This window comes from Oncorhynchus masou, chromosome 8, assembly GCF_036934945.1.
Source record: "Oncorhynchus masou masou isolate Uvic2021 chromosome 8, UVic_Omas_1.1, whole genome shotgun sequence".
In the NCBI taxonomy this organism is placed as follows: Eukaryota; Metazoa; Chordata; class Actinopteri; order Salmoniformes; family Salmonidae; genus Oncorhynchus; species Oncorhynchus masou.
The window spans coordinates 46434804-46455308 of NC_088219.1; the positions used below are offsets into that span (position 1 = coordinate 46434804).

Genomic DNA, 20505 nt, shown 5'->3' on the forward strand with positions numbered 1-20505 from the left:
ACACTTTGAAAAGTGGTGACCAATGTTGGTTTAAGTCTTGACAAAAGTGATCCGCTTGAACCAAGAGGCCAGGGTTTCGGTGTAGAAGCACTGTTTGAACTGCTCCTATAGTTTTGCTTCGGTACTGCAGTTTAAAACTGACGCCAGGCCCAGAAAGACAATTTCCATAGATGGCCACATAGAGAAGTCAGATATGAAAATTCCTACTGAGACACTTTAGTCATCACCTTTGTGCAAGCCTGAGTAGATTACCTTGAAAACAACGGTTGGACATCTTGGATGCTGTCTCCAGCTGTTATTATACCTCAGTGTCTCGAATTATCCAATGTCTTTAAACCTTAGTGTGCCCTGGGTGTTTTCAGCTGCCAATGGTGTGTGCCTATGAATCTACAACATTATTCTCAGTCATTGTTTTAAGCCTTTTGAAGTCGTATCACATGCTGACAGCCTTAAACACGAGTCACTTATCATTAATTGTCAACCTTCTTTGAAAGTTGATCTAACATTTTAGATGAGATTCAGTCATTGCCTAAAATTACTCAAAATACGCTAATTTATGCGCATTTTACGGTATGTAGGCGAAATGTCACTGTTCTATCGCTCCTCCCACCCGACCCTCCCCCAATTACCTACTTCCCCTCTTCCATTGGACCTAATAAGTGATCAACTCCAGGACAGGAAATGGCGACGGCGGGGAGCCGGACCTCGTCGTCGGGAATGTATGAGTCGAATAACGGCACAAACGTTGGAAGTGGTCCTCAGGGAAACTCAAGCACTCCTGGTCTTCCAAGATGTCCCGGTAAGGCGAAGAGTAGTGCCGGGGAAACCTCGCAATGGAGACGTAAAGAGCTACTGAAAGTCCGAAGTGTGGATCTGGATAAGCCTGAGTCGGTGCTCCTGTCTCCCGAGACTGGGACTGCCCCGATATCAGTGCAGCTGCACTTGTCTATATCCTCGCCTGGTGTGGTGCAGGCTACTTTATTAGATCAAACTCACTACATTCAGCAGAGCAACTCACTAACCGATCACCCTGTCTCAGATAAAACAAGTACTAGTTTGTCTACAGACGCTCAGGAATTGTTGAACACTTATTTAAAAAACTGCAGCGACCATCTCAATCCCGATAATGGTGCTACCCGAACTTCAATAGAAGTGAGCGCACCACAAAATAGGTAAGGTTTATAAGATTGGCTCTTGTGCATGGATTTTTGATGATCATTCATACTTTGTTGGTTGCATTCTGTCAGTTGCAGACATAACAGCTTGTAATTTGTTGCACAATTTTAAATTGATTTGTGAGATTTCCTCATCTTAACTTCCATTTATTGAAGTCAAGTGCGTCTTTACTGTAAAGCGTGACAGTAAACGTTTTATTGGTTTATAAATGATTAATTAATAATGATTATGCTTCTTATGTAGGCTATTTATATATTATAATTATTCAAACGCATATCCCAATTCCAAGACAGGATAATTTAAGGTCTGAAATACTCCATCTCTAACCCAGTATAACTTTTTGTGTAAACTATAGAGGCAAAAGTGATACAAAAGTGCACTAGCAATTGGTTGTCTGGGAGTAAGACATTTAAATGTCATTACACTGAGAACATAGGTGAAAAGCAAACGATATTTAAATACAATTGTTTTATTTATAAACATTTTGGATTGAAATCATTTATGTATGACAAACTCAGATTTATAGCAGGTCACGTGCTTCGAGCCGATATTTCAATTCTACTGTTGATCCTTTGCTATGTTCTACTATTCAAATAAATGTACACACACTACAATATATCTCTCAAAAACAATGTGACCTGTCATAATAATGTTACTGATTTACTCCTTGTTTTGTAATGGTTGTCATAAAAATTAGTCAGCTTCTAGGTGTTTATTTTTATGAGTAGTGTTTAACAATCAACATCTTAGTGTCAGTTATGGTTCCCGGTTAATTTACAGGGCATGCAGGTGCTTAGGCTCACTGAAAATGTAAATTCTGTGTACCTTTACAGAAAGAAGAGCCTCAGTTAATGAGTGATATATAGTGCATAGATCGTTGAACATAATCACATGAGAAAGACAAGAGTCGCATTGGATGAAGATTGTGAGACGATAATTTGTTGCAACATAAGACGTTGGCTTTTGGAACTGTGCATATAATAAAAGATGAATAGGATGTTGTAAGCTAAAGAAATGGATGGAAAGAGAGCTGGATTCTATTGTGGTGTTTCTTGTCCGGGATAATGGGCCAAGGCAAAACATCAGTATCCCCTCACCGCACAAATGTAGAATTCCAACAAACAATTGAACCCCATTCACCGAGACCCACTACTGGACCGCAGAGGCCCAAACCTTTTCTGACACAATCGTTTCCAGGTTGACCTTTAGTCCTTTCTCCGCTGATCCTTTAGAAACAACACAATGAAATATACAGAACATTTAGACATTTCTGTATTATTACAAATTAACACAACAGCATTCATAATTGTAAGCAGCATACAGAAATGTTGGTCATTTCACTAACCACGTTTCCATCCACAGTTTTTGTGTGAGTTTAGTCATGCTGTATAAAAAAACAACAACAGCTGTGATGGAAACAGGAAGATTCGATACAATTTGATTAATGCTGACAGATAATTTGTTTGTTCGACAAGGTGGGATCTTTTTGTCTGTAAAATGATTTATGTGATGGTGGTGGAAACGCCTTTGTGTGCAAATATTGACATAATTTACATCATATCGAAGTAAATTTGGAGTCACCCGATGATATGGTGTGTGGTCCTCCCACTACAACTCGGGAACCGTGCAGTTTATTAGGCAACAAATGAAATAAGTTATGATGAACTTCACAGGGTGGTGAAAGTGCATTGTGATGAGCTTTGTAAGTCGCTCTGGATAAGAGCGTCTGCTAAATGACTTAAATGTAAATGTAAATGTAAATGAGCTTGATGCTCCTTTCCAATAAATTTTGAGGGTCTTATTCTGGTGATATGATGATCAATGCTTGACTGCCATTTGACAAATGCAGTGACTCTAGAAAGTATTAATACCCATTACTTATTCTACATTTTGTTGTTTACAGCCTGAATTCAAAATTGATGACATTTCTCACCCATTGCTACACATAATAATACCCAATAATGACGAAGTAAAGACACATTTTTTGAGATTTTAGCACATTTTTTGGAAAATGAAATACAGAAATGTCTCATTTACATAAGTATTCACACCCCTGAGTCAATACACGTTAGAATCACCTTTGGTAGTGATTACATCTGTGAGTCTTTCTGGCTAAGTCTCTTAAGCGCTTTGCACACCTGGATTGTAACAGCCCAAGGAGTGCCCAGCTGTTAAATGCTTCTGGTACAAAGTTAGACAATTCATTTTGAAGTGCATGAATGTAAATATTCAATGCTTTCCTCTACTACTTTACTTAACGTTGGTGGCTCCTTGAATCTCTCAATCAATCATAGATTGAGCCCAGGACAAATATACTTGACTCTGTAAAGAATAATCTCATTTAAAGCCCAACACATACAAATAAACAATCTATACTGAACAAAAATATAATCGCAACATGTAAAGTGTTGGTCCCATGTTTCATGAGCAGAAATAAAACATACCAGAAATTGTCCATACGTGCAAAAAGCTTTTTCTCAAATTTTGTGCACAAATTTGTTTTACATCCCTGTTAGTGAGAATTTCTCCTTTTGCCAAGATAATCCATCCACCTGACAGGTGTAGCATATCAAGAAGCTGCTTAAACAGCATGATTATTACACAGGTGCACCTTGTGCTGGGGACAAAAGACCACTCTAAAATGTGCTGTTTTGTCACAATGCCGCAGATGTCTCAAGTTTTGAGGAGTGCAATTGGCATTCTCTGTTGCCAAAGAATTGAATGTTAATTTCACTACCATAAGCCACCTCCAACGTAATTTTTTTGAGAATTTGGCAGTACGTCCAACCGGCCTCACAACCGCATGATTTATGTGTGTAACCACGCCAGTCCAGGACCTCCACATCTGGCTTCTTCACCTGCAGAATTATCTGATATATGCCACCTGGACAGCTGATAAAACTGAAGAGTATTTCTGTCTGTAATAAAGCACTTTTGTGGGAAAAAACTCATTCTGATTGGCTGGGCCTGGCTCCCAAGTGGGTTTGGCCTATGCCCTCCCAGGCCCACCAATGGCTGCGCCTTTGCCCAGTCATGTGAAATATATAGATTCAGTCCTAAGGAATTCATTTCAATTGACTGATTTCCTTAAATGAACTGTAACTCAATAAAATGTTGAAATTGTGCAAAGCATTTATACTGAGTGTACAAAATATGAAGATCACCTTCGTAACATTAAGTTGCAACCCCCCCCCCCTGACTCCAATACTTTCCACAGTGACTCCAATACTTTCTAAAGTTGTGTCAAGTTGGCTGGATGTCCCTTGGGTGGTGGACGATTCTTGATGAACATGGAAAACTGTTGAGCATGATAACTAGCAGCATTGCAGTTCTTGACATACTCAAACCGGTGCGCCTGGCACCTACTACCATACCCCGTTCAAAGGCACTTAAATATTGTGTCTTGCCCATTCACCCTCTGAATGGCACACTTACGCAATCTGTGTCTCAAGGCTTAAAAATCATTATTTAACCTGTCTCCTCCCCTTCATCTACACTGATTTGAAGTGGATTTAACAAGTGACATCAATAAGGGTTCATAGCTTTCACCTGGATTCACTGGTCAGTCTATGTCATGCAGTGGTGGAAAAAGTACTCAATTCTAATACTTGAGTAAAAGTAAAGATACCTTAATAGAAAATGACTCATGTAAAAGTGAAAGTCACCCAGTAAAATACTACTGTTAAAATATGCTTAAGTATCAAAAGTAAAAGTACAAATAATTAAATTATTTTTTATTTTTTATTAAGGATAGCCAGGGTCACATTGCAACACACAATTTACAATCAAAGCATTTGTGTTTAGTGAGTCTACCAAATCAGCGGCAGTAGGGATGACCAGGGATGTTCTCTTGATAAGTTGCGAATTTGACCATTTTCTGTCATGCAAAGCATTCAAAATGAGTACTTTTGGGTGTCAGGGAAAATGTATTTAGTTAAAAGTACATCATGTTCTTTATGCAGTGAAGTAAAAGTTGTCAAAAATATAAATAGTAGAGACACCAAAAAACGACTTAAGTAAAAATACTTTAAAGTACTACTTAAGTACATTACAACACTGATGTCATGGAAAGAGCAGGTGTTCTTAATGTGTTGTACACTCAGTGGGAATACTGTATATACTTCAGAAAGTATTCATACCCCTTATTCCACATTTGGTTGTGTTACAGCCTGAATTCCAAATGGATTCAATATTATTTTCGTCTCACCCATCTCTACACAATAGCTCATAATGACAAAGTGAAAAATATTTGTTTACATTTTTGCAAATGTATTAAATGAAATAAAGAAATATCTTATTTACATAGGTATTCACCCCCCTGAATCAATACTTTGTAACGGCATTTTTGGCAGTGATCACAGTCTTTCTGGGTAAGACTCTAAGAGCTTTCCACACCTCGATTGTGCAACATTAGCACATTATTATTTTCAAAATTATTCTAGCTCTGTCAAATTAGTTGTTGATCATTGCTAGACAACCATTTCCAGGTCTTGCCATAGATTTTCAAGTAGATTGAAGTCAAAACTGTAACTGTAAGACTGAACCAGGTTTATCTGTAGGATTTTGCCTGTGCTTAGCTCCATTCCATTCATGTTTTATCCTGAAACTCCCCAGTCCTTAACAACTACAGTCATGGCCAAATGTTTTGAGAATGACACGAATATTAATTTTCACAAAGTATGCTGCCTCAGTTTGTATGTTGGCAATTTGCATATACTCCAGAATGTTATGAAGAGTGATCAAATTAATTGCAATTAATTGCAAAGTGCCTCTGAATCCCCCCCAAAACATTTCCACTGCATTTCAGCCCTGCCACAAAAGGACCAGCTGACATCATGTCAGTGATTCTCTTGTTAACACAGGTGTGAGTGTTGACGAAGACAAGTTCGAATAACAGACTGGAAGCTTCAAAAGGAGTGTGGTGCTTGGAATCATTGTTCTTCCTCTGTCAACCATGGTTACCTGCAAGGAAACACATGCCATCATCATTGCTTTACACAAAAAGGGCTTCACAGGCAAGGATATTGCTGCCAGTAAGATTGCACCTAAATCAACCATTTATCGGATCATCAAGAACTTCAAGGAGAGCGGTTCAATTGCTGTGAAGAAGGCTTCAGGGCACCCAAGAAAATCCAGCAAGTGCCAGGACCATCTCCTAAAGTTGATTCAGCTGCGGGATCAGTGCACCACTAGTACAGAGCTTGCTCAGGAATGGCAGCAGGCAGGTGTGAGTGCATCTGTACGCACAGTGAGGTGAAGACTTCTGGAGAATGGCCTGGTGTCAAGAATGGCAGCAAAGAAGCCACTTCTCTCCAGGAAAAACATCAGGGACAGACTGGTATTCTGCAAAAGGTACAGGGATTGGACTGCTGAGGACTAGGGTAAAGTAATTTTCTCTGATGAATCCCCTTTCCGATTGTTTGGGGCATCCGTAAAAAAGCTTGTCCGGAGAAGACAAGGTGAGCACTACCATCAGTCCTTTGCCATACCATCAGTAAAGCATCCTGAGACCATTCATGTGTCTGGTTGCTTCTCCGCCAAGGGAGTGGGCTCACTCACAATTTTGCCTAAGAACACAGCCATGAATAAAGAATGGAACCAACATATTCTCCGAGAGCAACTTCTCCCAACCATCCAGGAACAGTTTGGTGATGAACAATGCCTCTTCCAGCATGATGGAACACCTTGCCATAAGGCAAAAGTGATAACTAAGTGGGTCAGGGAACAAAACATCAATATTTTGGGTCCATGGCCAGGATACTTGGGCGGGTGGACAAATAAAACCCCACAAATTCTGACCAACTCCAAGCATTGATTATGCAATAATGGGCTGCCATCAGTCAGGATGTGGCCCAGAAGTTAATTGACAGCATGCCAGGGCGGATTACAGAGGTCTTGAAAAAGAAGGGTCAATTTCTGCAAATATTGACTCTTTGCATCAACTTCATGTAATTGTCAATATAAGCCTTTGACACTTATCAAATGTGTGTAATTATACTTCAGTATTCCATAGTAACATCTGACAAAAATATCTAAAGACACTGAAGCAGCAAACCTTGTGTAAATTAACATTTGTGTCATTCTCAAAACTTTTGGCCATGATGGTACAAGCATACCCATGACATGATGCAATCACCATTATGCTTGGAAATATAGAAAGTGGCACTCAGCAATGTGTTGTACACAAACATAAGACTTATATTTAGGAGAAAAGGTTAATTGTTTTGTAAAATGTTTTGCATTATTAGATTTATTTAGATTTCATGTTTTGCATTCTAATAAGAGGTTCTCTTCTTTTCATCTGTCAATTAGGTTAGTATTGTGGAGTAACTACAATGTGGATCCATCCTCAGTTTTCTCCAATCACAACTATTAAAGTCTGTAACTGATTTGAAGTCACCATTGGCCTCATGGTGAAATCACTGAGTGGTTTCTTTCTGCTCAGCGAGTTAGGAAAGACGCCTGTATATTTGTAGTGACTGGGTGTATTGATACACCATCAAAAGTGTAATTACTAACTTCATCATGCTCAAATGGATATTCATTGTCTTTTTTCTTGTTTTTAAAATTCATGAATAGGTTCCCTTCTTTCATTAACCCGTGCTGTAAGTCTATGATTAATCAAAGCTCTAGATGTCCCAAAGTCATGAAATGTTGTGGAGGTTAGGCCTCAGTTCTGTTGAAGATCGAATGCATTACAACAACAAAAATGGAGACCCTATTTTTATATACACTCTGTTCAAAAGTTTTAGAACACCTACTCATTCAAGGGTTTTTCTTTATTTTTTTAAACAATTTTCTACATTGTAAAATAATACTGAAGACATCAGAACTATGAAATAACACATATGGAATCATGGAGTAACCAAAAAAGTGTTAACCTCTCTGGGATATGTGGGACCTGGCCAAAAGCCAGGGAAAATGCAGAGCGCCAAATTCAAATAAATTACTATAAAAATCTAACTTTCATTAAATCACACAACGCAGAAAACGCAGAAATAAAAATATAATTCATGCCTTACCTTTGATGAGCTTCTTTTGTTGGCACTCCAATATGGCCCATAAACATCACAAATGGTCCTTTTGTTCGATTTAATTCCGCAAACTAAGGGAAGACATGCCACCAACAAACACTGTCACTACAAATCCAGGTATATCTGACCAAATTTTGAAATTACAAGTATTGTATATTTTGAATTCTGTAAAGTCAGTGTGGAAAAGGTTAACAAATTATTGTTGTCTATCAACAACGACAATCCACCGGGGTCTGACAATCTGGATGGAAATTACTGAGTATAATAGCGGACGATATTGCCACATCTGTCACGAGTCCGACCGAGGGTGGCTTCCCTTCCCGGTCGTGTGGCGCTCGGCGGTCATCGTCACCGGCCTATTAGCTGCCACTGATTGTCTTTCCTCCCCCTCCTTGTATGTTTATTGGTAGCACAGGTCACCAGTGGCGAATTTGCCAATCTTGGTGTTCTCTGGCAAATGCCAAACGTCCTGCACGGTGTTGGGCTGTAAGCACAACCCCCACCTGTGGAAGTCGGGCCCTCATACCACCCTCATGGAGTCTGTTTCTGACCGTTTGAGCAGACACATGCACATTTGTGGTCTGCTGGAGGTCATTTTGCAGGGCTCTGGCAGTGCTCCTCCTTGCACAAAGGCGGAGGTAGTGGTCCTGCTGCTGGGTTGTTGCCCTCCTACGGCCTCATCCACGTCTCCTGATGTACTGGCCTGTCTCCTGGTAGCGCCTCCGTAGGACCATAGGAAGCATAGGAACTGAGAAGTGGTCTGTGGTCCCCACCTGCAGAACCACTCCTTTATTGGGGGTGTCTTGCTCATTGCCTATAATTTCCCCCTGTTGTCTATTCCATTTGCACAACAGCATGTGACATTTATTGTCAATCAGTGTTGCTTCCTAAGTGGACAGTTTGATTTCACAGAAGTGTGATTGACTTGGAGTTACATTGTGTTGTTTAAGTGTTCCCTTTATTTTTTGAGCAGTGTATATGACTACATGATATATTCATACCAAGTAACACGTGAACTTTAATTTATTACCTTAATAAGGGATTAATTAGGGCCTAAAAGTAGCTCTATTAAGAATCATTCACTTATTGAACACGATGAGGCTCTAAGGAGGGTGACGGAATAGGAATTGTGAACCCCAAGTCAAAAACAGCGCCAGGGCGGCAGGTAGCCTAGTGGTTAGAGCGTTGGACTAGTAATCAAAAGGTTGCAAGATCAAATCCCTCAGCTGACAATGTAAACATCTGTCATTTTGAACAAGACAGGTAACCCACTGTTCCTCGGCCATCATTGAAAATAGGAATTTGTTCTTAACTGACTTGCCTGGTTAAATAAAGGTAAAAATAAAATAAAAATTCAAGTGACTGGCGTGTGAGATCCAAAAAGTGATCAGTGGAGGCATACATAATTGGGAGAAATTTAAGCGCTCAAAGCTACTGTAACGTCAGTGGGGAATCCTGCAATATCAGAAATATTGAATAAATAGCTCTTGTTTCATCGCAGAGGCTGTTCTGGCCCAGATTGACAAGTATAATTTTACAACCACATTACGAGTTGATATACTGAAAGTTGTAAGCTGTTTATAGAAGGGCTTGGAAATGCTTTCTTAGCCACGCCTTTCTTCCACAGTGTGTTCATCTGGGCAGCTGCCTTGGCCTCCTCACACTCCCCCAGATCAAGTTGTTTTGTTTCAAGCCACGTTTCCTCAAGCAGATTGCTGAAAACGCTGGCTTGTGCCTGGCTGAATGCTGCTGCGTTATTCATCTTTTCACCCTCATTTGAGTGTCCCTGCCTTTGACGACAGCGAGGGAAGCACTTTTTTTTAAAACTATCCACGAGCCAGTTTGAATGAGTCTTGGAAGAGATTACACATGTTGTTAGAGGCTCTGAGTTTCTTAGCGAGATACTATCTTGTCTTACGATAGAGCTGTTACCTGTTAGTCTAGTCAAAAACAACTTCTGATAGCCTCTGACAGTCAGCCTCACTTATCTACCGCTCCACAGAGAAGAGAACTTTGCAGTTCTACTGCAGTGCCAACCTTGCATATTGCTCTCCCTCTCGCACTCTTTCTTTCTCTCCTTCTCTCCCTTCTCTCTTCCTCCCTGTCAGTAGTGCTAGAGGAGAGGCCATGCATGTAATTCTCTGGGTATATTTGGCCCAGATTCTCCCATGAATCGAGTCACTCTCACATGTGACTGGGGAGGGCCTGCTGAAATCCTGTGAAATGTGCTGCTGCTGTTGCCTCTGCTCACTGTGTAGGACGGGTGAGTGGAGCGGGTGAGGGAGAATGAAAGAAAGATGGATAGTTAGAGGATAGGGGGGTGTCAACCACTGCCCCATGTAGTAGCCACCCTTGCCCTGAGGGGCTCCCATGGGGTTCTGGGTTTTTGTGTTTGGACATTTGTTAAAGTGTTCTGTGCTTTGCGTTTAATGCATGTACCCTTATGGGCCCTGTGCGAGCTCCATTGTTTTCCCCCTGCTTTCCTCTCCCGCGAGGATCCTGATGTGCACAAGGATAGCAGCTCCAAACATGATCTCAGAGAGATAATGACTGCAGCAGCCAGTATCTCATCCAATATAAATGAGGAAAGGTCATGGGCAGTTCATGAACTATATCTACAGACTCCCATGCCAGCTTCTCTGCTATATACACAGTTATCCAGCTTCAGAATAAAGGTTACTACAGGCTCTAGGATCTATGTGTACATGCAGGCACGTGGGTGGAGTGGGATTTTTGGAGTAGCGGGGACACCTTTTGGTAACATGATTTCCTTGACGGTCCCACTCCCATTCACAAGGGGGCAATGGCAACGTATTTGATTTTTGTCTTGATTTTGTGAAAACAAGATAGGGTTGCCTTTCCTTGCTAGTAGTAGCTACAGTGGTTCCTCCCTTAAAAGTTGCGAGCTTACACCGTAGGACTTAGAGGTACCCAGCGTCACGGCTTCATTGCTCCAGACCACCACAAGGGGGAGGTAGAGCACTCATTGTGCATTTGGATCCCACGGTTTTTATATGACCAATCATATTGAGTGGTTCCAATGATGAATTTGATGCGAGCCACCCCTCGCTGGTGACTTTTTTCAGCAAAGATGGCTGACAAAACATTATGGGGGAAGCAGATGTAAGTAGTTATAACATCATAACGAGTCAAGCTAAAAACGTACAATTGAGAGGAATATGTTAGTTCATGTAGAGACAAACGATTGTGCATATTTTTTTGTCATAAATTTAATTTACAAAAATTGCGACTTTGCAAGTTAACCTCCAGCGTCGAGCAATCCCGTATCCGGGAGCGTAATCATAGCCTTAAGCTCATTAGCATAACGCAACGTTAACTATTCATGAAAATTGCAAATGAAATGAAAGAAATATATTCACTCACAAGCTTAGCCTTTTGTTTTACAACACTGTCATCTCTGATTTTCAAAATATGCTTTTCAACCATCGCTACACAAGCATTTGTGTAAGAGGTATTGATAGATAGCATAGCATTAGCCTAGCACTCAGCAGGCAACATTTTCACAAAATCAAGAAAAGCATTCAAATAAAATCATTTACCTTTGAAGAACTTTGGATGTTTTCAATTAGGAGACTCTCAGTTAGATAGCAAATGTTCAGTTTTTCCAAAAATATTATTTGTGTAGGAGAAATCGCTCCGTTTTGTTCATCACGTTTGGCTAAGAAAAACCCCCGAAAATTCAGTCATTACAACGCCAAACTTTTTTCCAAATTAACTCCATAATATCGACAGAAACATGACAAACGTTGTTTAGAATCAATCCTCAAGGTGTTTTTCACATATCTATTCGATGATAAATCATTCGTGGCAGTTGTGTTTCTCCTCTGAAGAAAATGGAAACATGCACGCAGCTGGAGATTACGCAATAATTTCGACGGAGGACACCAATGGGGCACCTGGTAAATGTAGTCTCTTATGGTCAATCTTCCAATGATATGCCTACAAATACGTCACAATGCTGCAGACACCTTGGGGAAACGACAGAAAGTGTAGGCTCATTCCTGGCGCATTCACAGCCATATAAGGAGACATTGGAACACAGCGCCTTCAGAATCTGGGCCATTTCCTGTTTGAAATTTCATCTTGGTTTCGCCTGTAGCATAAGTTCTGTGGCACTCACAGATAATATCTTTGCAGTTTTGGAAACGTCAGAGTGTTTTCATTCCAAAGCTGTCAATTATATGCATAGTCGAGCATCTTTTCGTGACAAAATATCTTGTTTAAAACGGGAACGTTTTTTTATCCAAAAATTAAAAGAGAGCCCCATATATAGAAGAAGTTAACTGACTAGCTAACATTAGCCAGCTAGCTAGCTGGTGTAATGACATGAGTACAGCATGACTTGTAATTCGTGTTGTTTAATGTTTTAGGGACTACTGAGAAAACTAGCAAACCAGGCTGTCATCTTGGGAAACAGTGGATGTAAAGAATCGAGCTAGCTAACGTAAACTCACCCCATTCCATATAAATGTGCGCAACCGCAACATTCAAACAATGCTACAAAGAAAACTCAATGGGACTGTAGCGACTGGGTTGACTTCAAAATCTGGGTTGTGAACTACGCTTCCATTCAAGCGTTGATCGACATGGTAATCGCTCTATAGTATTGGAGAAAAGTTGAAAAAACGGACCCTCTGTTACATCTAGACGTGTCATGTCGTAACGTACAGCACGCAAAAAGCAACTATTTCTGTCTTTCAATCTCTCTCCACCAGATGTAGCACTTCTCTCATCCTTTAAAAACAAGAAATGGACAGTGATGGGGGTAAGGGGGGATACCTAGTCATTGTTTACGTCATCATTGCATATGATCATCATTCTCAAAGCCGCTGTTTACTTCTAAGATCACTTTAACACCGCCCTAAAAACCAGATTCAAATTTGACACAAACCTTCAAATAGGTATGTAATGACACATTTTATAAACTCTTTATAGTGTTTTATTTATATTTTAGAGGCTATATGGTGATAAGTTGGACAGATCGAGTGAAAAAAAGCAATTTTCCCACACAACATCTCTCCTCACTATCACGCATTAGTTTCGCTTCCCCACCCGCCAATTTAAAAAAAGACCCGACGGGGCTCTTTGCCTTCTTGAATCATGCAGAAACGGGCAGCGTGGGGGTAATGTAATTGATTCTGTTGGAAAGGGGATAAAATGTGCTTTACAATGGTATTGACATTACAGTTGATCTGGAAGTATTACGTTTTTGGAGTGCTAAAATAAGGTCAATTGTACAGCCCAAGGCGATGTACAAAAGTGAGTAAGTTTACATTAAAGCATCCATACTGCAAATTGAATGTACAATTGTGAAAGCTTGCCTTGCCGTGTAATGCAGCTTAAGTAACATAGCTAACGTTAGCTAACTATTTACTTGCTTAATGTGTAGTGGAGAATAAAAATAACTGTATGCTTATGGATGTATAGCTAGCTACAGTATGTAGCCAATCTGTTTGCCTATGGATCTGTAGCTTGCTACAGTATGTAGCCGATCTGTGTATGGACCCTAAAACGTTAGGTTCTGAACTAATATTCATACCAATCTAAGAACCTCAGCTATCATAGTTGTTGTATCAACTTCAAGTCTGAATGGCATTAATGAAGCCTATGGATAGAGTAGAATATAATAACTTTATTGTGCCAAGGATGCAAGTCCTATATACATGTACGGTAGTTATTACCACGCATGAGATCCCCACAATTGTAGCCTGTACATTGAATATATTCACTGATAATGTACTCTCATATCCAATACCAGGTGTATCAAACTCCATTCGTTGAATAATGCTGTGTCTGCAGGGGACACAGGGGAGCAGGATCAGAGTATTTTTGCCGAGCAATGCAATGACGCTGGATCATTCTGGCAATGATACCTGCGCCATCTACACGCTGCAAAGCCTCTTCGCCATTGTACATGATTCCTTTGACCATTCTAATGCCCTCATGGGACATCTTTGCCTTAATGGTCCTGACTTTCTGGTCTAACTCTTCATCTGACATATCAAAATAGCATTCCCTGACAGACATATTGTGTTCTTTTATCCTTCTGTAAATAAAGCTAACTGTTACACTGTCATGAAATATGATTATATATCGACTATGAAACAAATGGGACATGGCCTGCTTATGAGTTGCCATGAAATAAAGTTAGATTAATTCAACTGAAAATGGCGAGAACAGGCGTTCGTAGCTGAATGCTTTGGCTAGCTTGAGAGTAATAATTGCATTATTTATCATTCTACGGTATGTATGTATGTATGTATCTATGTTATATAGTACAATGTTATGAACCGACAATGAATCGTAGGAGCTAACTACTAGCTATGAAAAAGTTAGATGGAAGAACGCCCAGTGCTACTCACCTGAGATGCCATCATCACACAGTCCTTCTTTGTAGGTGTCCACTATGACTTCCTTTGTGTCGGAAAGAAAGGCTCAACAGTATTGGTTGTAGCCAAATTGACACTGGTCAAAATGGAGGGTGGTTGAAAACAAAATTGGAGTTTTGTTTTCAAGTACATTTTTGGTTTTGAAAATATTTTGGGGAATAAAATGCATAAAGTTTTGCGCTCTATTACGAAATATTTGATTGAAAACATTTGTTTGTTTTTTACTTTTTATTTTTGACTTGAAAATAAAAAAAGCTTTGCTCTCCATTTGTTGCAAGTTTGGGAGGGTGCTAATAGCTGAACAATAGACTATTCAACCTTTACTAAAGAATATTCTAATAGCCGAGCTAGGCGTGAAACAACAGGGGTTTATCACAGACCAGATTTTCCTTAACGACCAAGGAGGAGTTAGAGCACTGATTGTGCTTTTGGGTCCCAATGCACAACTGTCTCTAACTGACAATGAATGGGCAATATAAACCAAATAATATAAACCAGAGCGAAACTGTCTGAATTTACCCAGTGTGTTTTTCTTTTTTCATGGAATAGAAACACCATAATATTAATCAAATTAATTAAGCAAGTACCAGTCAAAAGTTTGGATACACCTACTCATTCCAGGATTTTTCTTTATTTTTACTATTTTCTGCATTGTAGAATAATATTGAAGACACAACTATGAAATAACACATATGGAATCAGTTAAGAAGAAGGACAACCTACTCCTTCCTCCCCGTTGGGGGATTGAACCCCGGTCTCCCGCGTCTCTGCATTAAGGAAGACTACCAAATACTTGTCAAAGATGCCCTCAGGTGGTCAAACTAGCAATAACTTGCAGTAACATAAAAAATAACTGAGAATTAAATGACGTGCCACAGAATGCTGAGGCAGCACGCAGTGTCCGCAGTATGACGCAAATTTTAAAAGAGGAACCACTGTATCTGGCTTTAGCTAGGCTAAAAACATAGCAAGCTAGCTAGCTTTTTAGCTCCCCACAGCTCTGTGGGAAATAATCACATTCATAATTAAATAATATGCCCTGGCAAATATTCGTATACTTGCCCGTGTTACCTGTAACATTATCCCAGTTTAAAATGCTGCTTGAGTGTATTCACTCCCATATCAACTAAAAATAGAATTATCATGTTTTGGTCGTGGAGAAAAAGCACATATTTCGCAGCTGTATTTACTAGTAGCCTGAACTCTCTAGTTATTACTTTTAAACAAAATACATTTTTTGGATGGATTCTAACAAATCTACAATGTTGTTTGGTTTATTGTTTGAACAGTCACTGAGATTCTATTTGTTTATCAATGTAAAATTGGCTACTTTGAAGGATAGCCTATAGATTAGATCAAGGAACCAAGAAAGCTTCATTGTCTGCACAAGACTACAGAAGGGATGACACAGCATGATAACATTTTCATGTGGCACAGGAGTATGTCAAATGTTGGAGCGCACTACAAGGAGCAACCCCTTTATGTGGAGAAAATGACATTGCAACACTGCGCTACGCTCCATTTGCTTATTCTGTGTAGACAGACCCCTTAAGAGTGCTTTAACACACTTGGGACACACTTGGATGTTAACCTGTTGAAACTCCCCATCCCGGATCCGGGTTTGTGACTAAAGCCTCAGGCTCATTAGCATAACGCAACGTTAACGATTTCTGAAAATCGCAAATAAAATGAAAATAATGCGTCTGCTCTCAAGCTTAGCCTTTTCTTAACAACACTGTCATCTCAGATTTTCAAAATATGCTTTTGAACCATAGAAATTGACTAATTTGTGTAAGAGTATGCAAAGCTAGCATAGCATTTTGAGTAGCATTTAGCACGCAACATTTTCACAAAAACCAGATAACCAAATAAATAAAATCATTTACCTTTGAAGAGCTTCTGATGTTTTCAACGAGGAGACTCTCAGTTACATACCAAATGCGCAGTTTTTCCTGAAAGCGTCTGTGTGTAGGAGAAATCGTTCCGTTTTCTACATTGCGTCTGGCTACCGAAACGAACCGAAAATTCAGTCACCTACAACGTAAAACTTTTTCCGAATTAACTACATAATATCGACCGAAACATGGCAAACGTTGTTTGGAATCAATCCTCAAGGTGTTTTTTCACATATCTCTTCATTGATATGCAGTTCGTGGAAGCTTGCTTTCCTCTCTGTATCCCATGGAAAAATACTGGCAGGTGACTTTTGCGCACCAATTTCGGCGCAGGACACCGGGCGGACACCTGGTAAATGTGGTCTCTTATGGTCAATCTTCCAATGATCTGCCTAGAAATACGTCACAATGCTGCAGACACCTTGGGGAAACGACAGAAAGGGCAGGCTCATTCCTCTCGCATTCACAGCCATATAAGGAGACAATGGAAAACAGAGCCTCAAAAATCCTTGTCATTTCCTGGATGCCATCTCATCTTGGTTTTGCCTGAAGCTCACGTTCTAGGGCACGCACAGAGAATATCTTGGTATTTCTGGACACGTCAGAGTGTTTTCTTTCGAATGCTATCAATTAGATGCATAGTCGAGCATCTTTTTGTGACAAAATATCTTGTTTAAAACGGGAACGTTTTTCATCCAAAAATAGCGCCCCCATAGATGTAAGAGGTTAAGATTGTAAATGGTGGATACGTGGGCTGTCTTGCGGTATGAACAATGTGTAATGAGTTATATCGGGATTACACAGTTTGCTGAAGACAATTTCCATTCTGTCTGTCCAATAGATTTCCAGTCGGTTGAAGAATTACGGCTCATTAATTGTGACAGTCTAATAAGAAAACGTCAATTAACTGAAACGCCTTTGAAATCCACAGAACGCAGCACGTGGTTTTACGAACTTTGTACTATTTATGTATCCACTGAAAGTATTTATTAACTTGGGGAAATGACCTATGCCTGCTCGGTTTGCACTTTTGTGGCCACTGTACTTCTGAGGCAGCAAAGTGATGTAACACTTACCAGGTTTGCAGGTCAGATAGAAAAGATACCGGCAGCTGTCTACTTTAGCTCCGGTATGACTAGAATGCACGGCAGAGGAAGTCATGGAAGTCATGTTTTGTTTGTGAAATTAACATGCAAGTGGGACTACACCGTTTAACATTGAACAAAGAAACCATGGAGTCTCATTAGAGAGACATTATGGCTTTTGTGAACTTCAGACCAATGCTGGCCCTCAAAAGGGCATCGAGCACAAGTTTGTTTGGTAGTTGTGTGTGTCTTTGTCTAGAATGTTCCAGAGACCTTGAGATTTGAGTCTTTTAGCATTGTTTGGAGAACTGATGTTCTCATAGCTCATAGTTCTCTGTGGCTTGGGTTTATGTGTTCTACACCACCAGGAGCCATTTTGACTGCATTTCCAGCTAGGAAATGGCTACTTTGCATAGTTATTCTCTTTGCAGCTGTCATTGAAATTCCTTCTATAGTGTCCTCTACCTGCCTTTGACACTTGCATTGGGATTGTCCAAGCCTTGTTTGAAAAGGGAGAGAGAGAATGAGATTGAGCCAGCCAACCCCCCCTTCCCAAAAAACAGTGTTCATCCTGCCTCACGAGCACCCTCCCCTTTGGAGGCCATGCTCCACTTTCAGCGCACTGGCTAGTGGGCCATTAATGTGTGCTCGTCAGGGCACTGCGCACAATCACACTGATACGTTGGGGGAAGAGAGCACTAAATGTATTCGGTTGTGAGAATTGGAGCCCCCAGCAGGCACATTGGCCTGGTTTGTGTGTTGATGAGAATGCTGAGGGCTCCCAGGTGAGGTTAGTGGGGATTCCCCCGCTGTGAGAGGTAAGGTGTGGAGTGACCCCCCCCCCTCCCCCCATACACCCATACACAGTGGGAGCCGAGCGGTCTGAAAGACTCTGGGTGGGAGGAATTTCTCTGCATTCCATCTACATTCCAGAGCAAAGCAATGGGCACACAAAGCTCCCACTTGCCACCTGTGTCAGCTGTCGTGGAATGACTCAGATAAACTGATTGTGTTGCTACTTTTGTGACTTTCAATTGTATATTGGAAGTTTATCAGACACATTTAGCAGGCGAGACCTTACTAGCACTACATTCAGAAGTTAGCAACACTTAAATGAAAGCTTCAGATTATTTCCAAATATAAGATCTAGAGAAAGTGAATACCTGGTGAGTTAATTCTGTCAGCAGCCTAAATCATATGTGATTATGGAATAGAGAGATCTTTCAAAGGCAGGGTCACAGCTTTAGTCCAACATTTGGTAGATTTCTACTCTTGTATTTGTTTCAAATCAAAACTAGAGAACTCGGCTAGAAAAATATTGGGAAACAAACTAAATTGCTATTAAATGGGTAGACCTGCCATTACTCAAGCATAGTTGGGCATTACCTCTCAACTGTGAATTGTTGTCAGATATTGAGAGGCTACATTCATTATTTGCCTTAAACTAAGGATTTGTGTGGTTTCATGAGATGAGACATTGGGAAATATATTATAACTTCCATGATGTGCATCATTAAGTGCTCTGCACCAAGTATTCATACTATATGTCAATAGCAAGTTGGATTATATTTCATTTTCAGAGCAATAAAAGAGCACTGGAGGGCAATCTATTGTCGTCAAGATATCCATGTTGTGGTAATATCAGCAGAAAGTCAATGTTTCTAGAGGTTAGTTGGTTCTTCAAGTCTCCAAAGGGGGGCCCTGAAAGGTACACTCTGGACTTTGTCCAGTTTCCTGTTTTGCATAATATTTGACATGAACTCAGCTTTTACCTCTTGCATGGTGACCCAGTTACATTCCCAACCAGGGATTTGGACCCAAACCTCTTCAGGCGAGCAAACAAAACCACAGTTTATGTCAGAGAGGAACAAAATGAGTCTGTGCAGATATGTCTCTGCTCAAACCTTTTCATGATTTTGGCCTTCTTAATAAGTTGTGGTTGTGTTTGTTGCATCATCTTTAGGAAACCACTTTTTTTTCACGTACAATTGAAGTCGAAAGTTTACATACACTTAGGTTGGAGTCATTAAAACTCATTTTTCAACCACTCCAAACATTTCTTGTTAACAAACTATAGTTTTTGCAAGTCGGTTAGGACATCTACTTTGTGCATGACACAAGTCATTTTTTTCCAATAATTGTTTACTGACACATTATTTCACTTATAATTCACTGTATCACAATTCCAGTGGGTCAGAAGTTTACATACACTAAGTTGACTGTGCCTTTAAACAGCTTGGAAAATTACAGAAAATTATGTCATGGCTTTAGAAGCTTCTGATAGGCTAATTGACATAATTTGAGTCAATTGGGTGTGTGCCTGTGGATTTATTTCAAGGCCTACCTTCAAACTCAGTGCCTCTTTGCTTTACATCATGGGAAAATCCAAATAAATCAGCCAAGACCTCAGACTTTGTCCCCAGCCAAGACCTGGGGACAAAGATCATACCTTTTGGAGAAATGTCCTCTGGTCTGATGAAACAAAATATAACTGTTTGGCCATAATGACCATCGTTATGTTTGGAGGAAAAAGGGGGATGCTTGCAAGCTGAAGACACCATCCCAACCGTGAAGCATGGGGGTGGCAGCATCATGTTGTGGGAGTGCTTTGCTGCAGGAGGGACTACACTTCACAAAATAGATGGCATCATGAGGGAAATTATGTGGATATATTGAAGCAACATCTCAAGACATCAGTCAGGAAGTTAAAGCTTGGGCGCAAATGGGTCTTCCAAATGGACAATGATCCCAAGCATACTTCCAAAGTTGTGGGAAAAATGGCTTAAGGACAGCAACGTCAAGGTATTGGAGTGGCCATCACAAAGCCCAGGCCTCAATCCTATAGAAAAGTTGAGGGCAGAACTGACAAAGCGTGTGCGAGCAATGAGGCCTACAAACAATGGCT

The 20505-nt window shown here is 40.3% G+C and overlaps 1 protein-coding gene across 1 annotated transcript in view; it reads left to right on the forward strand.

The window, feature by feature from the left end:
* The first annotated feature begins 665 nt into the window (after positions 1-665).
* LOC135544749 (mitogen-activated protein kinase kinase kinase 1-like) overlaps positions 666-20505 on the forward strand; it is a 130161-nt gene continuing 110321 nt past the window's right edge. Inside the window, exon 1 of the mRNA XM_064972612.1 lies at positions 666-1172. Coding sequence (XP_064828684.1) covers positions 682-1172 — 491 coding nt within the window. The 5' untranslated portion in view covers positions 666-681. The remainder of the gene's footprint in view (positions 1173-20505) is intronic.